Below are 5,419 nucleotides of genomic sequence, written 5' to 3' on the forward strand. Positions count from 1 at the left end.
AATTTACTCGATAAAAAAAGATTATACATCCTTAATATTTTTACATAACTTTCATAAACACAGTGTATTATTTTCTCATCAATCATAATCACGAGCATAGTTTATGCGACAGAAGTAAATTTTGTAAAAAAATTAGGTCTATTTTTTGCGAAATTTAATTACTATAAATATTGTTTATCGATGTTAACTGTAAATTTAACGATAAATATACAGTTAATTAGTATATTAATATTTATTTGCGATAACCAATATACTGAATTTTTTTTTAATTAATGATTTTGTTCGCTCGAATATTCTCGGCAATTTTGCTAAATTAACGCTGGACTTGTCCATTTAAATAAAGAGAAATATATCTATTTATTTGTCTGCATACCTCGTATTGTAGGGATTAAATTATCACCATCTCGTTCGAAAGTATTCAGATAATGAAAACAGAATGCAAAAAAGGAAGGAATTCTGTAGCGAGACTACGGAGGATGAAGCAGAAGAAGATCGGGAAATTGACGAAGATCGGAGCGAAGACGAAGATATAAAAATTCAGAAAGTAAATACAAATCAAGAAGAAGTGAATGAAAATGAGCAGAAAACTGCGCAGATTGAACAGTGCGCGATTTGTCATGTTATCATCAACGATACAAATCTCGGCGGAACCGTCGCCAACTCCGAACAGAATCCACACTGTTCCGAGGGCTATTTATTATGTCAACGTTGTGTACAAAACTTTTCAATCCGATCAGGTCAATAAAATATTTATCATAACTACTAATATATGTAGGGATCTAAAAAAAGGAAATTTAAGATTTTCGGAAAATTTTTTGTACAACACATATTACATATATTTAGCATATATAATAATAGTCTAGCATATATAATAATAATCTTTTTAACTCGTAACACGATATATTTTGTGATGTAAAGAATCACATAAGGCATTAAATTTTTTGTTATTACTTACTTTTAGAAGTTTTAAAATTTTCAACTATACAAAAAATACTTGAACTTTGCATAAATATAGTATGACAATTAATCTACATGAATAAAACAAAACTATGAAAAATAAAATTATGGATAGAATTATTCCAAATCATTACACTATTTAAAAATTAGAAAAATATTTCAGTCACTAAAACCTACATATTCTAGTAACGATAAATAAAGTATTATATCTAATTAGATAGTCTTGCAATATTTATTCCTTCTAAGGCGAAAGAAATCAACATTCCAAAGTAGAAAAATTTTTAGAAAATCTAAGCATTTAGATAAATCTCTAAATAATGACTCAAGTGACGATAATTAATCAGTTAGCATATGCGATTAATTATCGTCACGCTTTCGATAAAAATTAAATATCGTATGAAATGAGAGATATATCCTTTAGTTACGGAGCATCCTCAACTTCGAAGATCACATACTAGTTTCTTCCAAGATAGAGACAGCGATCACAACATACATTCGAGAACGTACGATCCGCATCGCAATCAGTGGGCTTGCAACTTCAATAAGGTGATATCCGGCGAAGGGAATAACGAAACATTAAATTACGAATCGGATGCCATCTCATACGTCGCTGATCGCGATCGAGGCAATCTGCGGCGAGAAGAGCAAGTGGAAAGTTGCGAGAAACATTATCAACAGCAGCCTGGCTATTGCAATCTAATGACAACGATGACAAGGAGAAATGGCGCAATAGATCGATACTCTTCCGAGAGCAAAGTCAAAAGTCCCTCTTTGGTCGATTGCTCCCGCAGACCCATACGTTGCCCACGTCTAGACTGCTCGGTAAACGTCGCCTTCTCGGCACTCACCCATCATTTTCTTTTCGATCATCCCGAAGTGCCCATCCTCAGTGTTGAACCCGGTGCCGAGAGCACACTCATCGTCAGCTACGGAGCTCTCTCCTGCAACTCCAGTCGATGTCTAGCTCTCTTACTGGTGTCCGGAAAACTCTCGTTAGTATAGTATCGTCGTTTAAACATTGCATAAAGGTGGTGCGTTCGATATATAATTTCTAATTCCTTATTTCTTAAAACAAGTGATCTCTTTTAATAAAAAAAAACATCGAATAAAAATTTGATTTAAAATTAAGAGAGAGAAATTTCTTAGATAAAACCATATATTCGCAATTAATGTTATAACGTGTCTAACTTAACTAATCGTAGAAATTATCGTAACAATAAGAGATTCCTCAGCGAGGCTGTTCGGTAGCATTCAAATAAATCCTAAGTATCGGAATCGATTGCCTCTGCCGGTATTGGCAGCGCGTCTGCATAGCAGTCACAATTACGCGTGTCGTGAGGAGATGCACGCCGGTGGAGAAGGTCATTGCGAGAAGGATATGATCATTGCCTGGGTGGCGGGATTAGACGTCGGTGACACAGCTGACAGACTTCGGTGTAGCATTCAGGTATTCGCCATCGATTTGTGTATATAAGAAAACATATCAGTGCTTAGATGGATAATGGACACTTGAATGGTTTAATAGGCTGTCGATAGTATCGAGAACGGGGGATTTCGTTCGCTCACGTACACAGGCCCTGTAACGTCTCTGAGAATCGCTCAATGTCCACGTGATGTCTTCTTGGCTGGTGATTGTATAGTTCTCCACGAAGGATTAATTAGCCATATTACCTCCGGCTGTACTAGTCTCAATGTAAATGTTATTGTACATTAAACATATGTTCAGTTAACACGTATGTCTTTGCTTCTGAAATAACTATTTAAAAAATGTAAGCCCATCCAATATAAATTGGAATCATACAGGAAAAACGAATGGAAAATCTGAAAAAATTGCATCTTGTATCACGCAATAATCTCGTTTATTTCTTAAAAATATCATTCATCTTTTAACCTAATAATTCATTTTTCCATTGCATCATCCGCTAATAATCTGATGTACATATTTAAATAAAACATTAATTATCTCATTCTTTGCACATACTTTGCACGACATACAATATATAAAAGGACGATACAAAACGATAAAAGGCAGTATTGCGAACTTACTTAAAAAAATCAAGCGAGTTTTTTCCTTCCCTAATAATTCGAATTATAAGCTAGTCATGGCAGGAGGCCGCGCATACGCTTTAGGAATGAAACCATACTTGCGAGTCTTGGGCGCGTAAGCCCAGAGCCAACCATCCACCGTTTGATTTCCCAGGTCCGCGTATATCCAATCGGCCCGTTTTACCGATAGATCGTCTGGCGCTTGTGCCTTGTAATCGTAAAGCACCACTAACTCCGTACCAGTCGTTTCGTCCCGGAAATCTCGCACTCCCTTTTGTTGTAACGACTCGCCTCCCGTACCTTTACCTGCAAAATGAACACTGTCAAATCGATAATTATAAAAGGTTGATAACAAATATAGTCCTAATTATTAGAAGTTACAGAATTCCATTGAACTCCTATCATTGACATATATATATTCTAGAAAACTTTTCCAGAGATTTAACGATTGAATGATGTAATGGTTCAACAAAGAGCCAACCTGAACTATGAGTGTCTGTGGATGCTGTATTTGTAGAGATAGTGGTGGCCGTCGTAGTGGCTGTCGCATAAGAATGAAGAACATGACCAGGATAAACGAAACCTGACGGTACAAAACCCTCATTGCCATCGCAATGTCGGAGCACCCAAAACCAATCCGGATCGTCGCGATTCAACACGGTTACGAACTCGCCTCTTTCGACACTAACATCATTTTCGTCTCGTGCCACGAAGGTGTAAAGAACAATGTATCTTCCGGCTGATGGATCCTGTGGAACGGTAGAATTTCTCGCTGATGAATCAAACGAGATTAAAAAATACTATACTTAATTCAATACTATACTTAAAAAATACTATACTTAATTCACAAGTGCCAATATTTTACTCAACCAATTAAAAATTTTTAATATCGGAAAGATTTTAATCCTCCGAAGTCAAAGCCAAAATCTGTGACACAATTACTGATGCTGAGTCTGTGAATTATTTAATTTATACAGTGTTTACAATATAATATTATGTCTTTTATTCCTTGAAATTAATTGATATTTAATTTGTTAATTAAAAAGCACTGATTAATTTTAAGAATTAAAAATGACTTAAAAAAGAATAAATACTAAGTATAGCTTAATAAAAGAATAATTCAAGTCTACAGAGATGTAACATAAAAAATATCGAATTGTTTCACATTTTTGAGAGATTTAGAATTGAGTAGATCCAATATAATAGACATCAGGTCTGCAGTGTCAGGTGAAAACTTAGAATGAACTTATATTGAATTGGGAATAGGGTGTTTTTATGACATTCGGCTAATCAATTGATACCTTGAAAAAGGGGTGTACGTCCGGCTGGGACGATATAGTCTGTATAGAATTCTGGGACTGCGTGATGTTGGACCGATTAACGTTGACATCCGCGGTAGTAATGTTATTTCGTGCGTAGCTCTCACAATCCGAGGCCGATCCGGTATCGGTCTGTTGCGTCTCCTGCAAGCGGCCTGCACTAAGAAGATCACAGTCATTCTCATTGGACCGAGGCAACTTCTTTTTCACGTTGTTCAGATTGGCCAGCGTCAATTCTGCTAGCTGCGATGTGTACGGTGCGCAATACGAGTGTGGCACGAAACCTTCCATACGCGTGTCCGCTGCTATTACGTATACCCAATCGTTTTCTCTGTAAAGCACATTTACTACCTGAAACGTAAAGATTCCTTAATGCTATCTTTTTTTAACAAACATATAATTTCTTAATGTTTGTTTTGTATAATTTTTTATGCTAGCAAAAGAGGAGATAAAAAAAGACTTAAATAGAAACAATGAGGACTCTTGACAAATTAAAATAAAATTGAGTTAAAATTGAGTTTGGCGGTATTTTAAAAAGTTAGAGGAATTTGTTCTATAAATGATAATCTACGATAGGAGGGTCTTAATAGTAAGTTTTATGTATTGTTGTTTAAAAGAAGTAGACATGCAGATTATATATATTTGGGAAATTGCTACATATGAAACATAAATAGCATGCCGCTTGTAATATAGATCTGTCGGAGAACAATCAGTCGCTAACCTGGCCTCTTTTGACTTGAAGTTCATCATCCACGCAGGGAGTAAAGTCATGCACAATAACCATTTTACTGTCCGGAGAGAGTCCATTCTCCTTTTCAATACCAACTCTTACAAGAGTTTCAATACTAGCGCTTCCAGTTATCCGACCTGGAGGTAATGGTACTCTGGTACCCAGACCGAGCCCACTGCCACCTGTTCCACAGTCTTTCTCCAAATTAAAGTTGTGTATTCCGGCTATTTGGAATTGAAAATTTATTATAATATATATTCTGTGAATATATTTTCACAGAATTTAAAAAAAATAAAAACTCGATACTTTCAAGAATTTTATAATTTTATACAATATTATAAAAAAAAATATATATATATATATATAT

At 35.3% G+C, this 5,419-nt stretch overlaps 2 protein-coding genes across 2 annotated transcripts in view; one reads left to right on the top strand and one right to left on the bottom strand.

The window, feature by feature from the left end:
* Window positions 1–436: 436 nt before the first annotated feature.
* Window positions 437–2,671, top strand: LOC105626261. The gene is made up of 4 exons (XM_012207566.1): window positions 437–737; window positions 1,379–1,949; window positions 2,179–2,404; window positions 2,483–2,671. Exons 1-4 carry the CDS (start codon window positions 437–439, stop codon window positions 2,669–2,671), a joined length of 1,287 nt encoding a protein of 428 aa, XP_012062956.1.
* A 128-nt stretch (window positions 2,672–2,799) lies between these two features.
* LOC105626513 overlaps window positions 2,800–5,419 on the bottom strand; it is a 9,317-nt gene continuing 6,697 nt past the window's right edge. Inside the window, exons 2-5 of the mRNA XM_012207812.1 lie at window positions 5,044–5,276; window positions 4,305–4,673; window positions 3,485–3,752; window positions 2,800–3,309 (exon numbers count right to left, since the gene is read on the bottom strand). Of these exons, the coding sequence (XP_012063202.1) occupies window positions 3,047–3,309; window positions 3,485–3,752; window positions 4,305–4,673; window positions 5,044–5,276 (1,133 nt within the window). The 3' untranslated portion in view covers window positions 2,800–3,046. The remainder of the gene's footprint in view (window positions 3,310–3,484; window positions 3,753–4,304; window positions 4,674–5,043; window positions 5,277–5,419) is intronic.

This window comes from Atta cephalotes (assembly GCF_000143395.1).
Source record: "Atta cephalotes unplaced genomic scaffold scaffold00005, whole genome shotgun sequence".
NCBI lineage: Eukaryota > Metazoa > Arthropoda > Insecta > Hymenoptera > Formicidae > Atta > Atta cephalotes.

Bases quoted from the DNA above. Each gene is read 5' to 3' on its own strand.
- LOC105626261 (XM_012207566.1), top strand. From the start codon at position 437: ATGCAAAAAAGGAAGGAATTCTGTAGCGAGACTACGGAGGATGAAGCA. The intron at 738-1,378 runs GTCAATAAAATA...TATATCCTTTAG, and splicing joins AAACTTTTCAATCCGATCAG to TTACGGAGCATCCTCAACTT. The intron at 1,950-2,178 runs GTTAGTATAGTA...CGTAACAATAAG, and splicing joins CTGGTGTCCGGAAAACTCTC to AGATTCCTCAGCGAGGCTGT.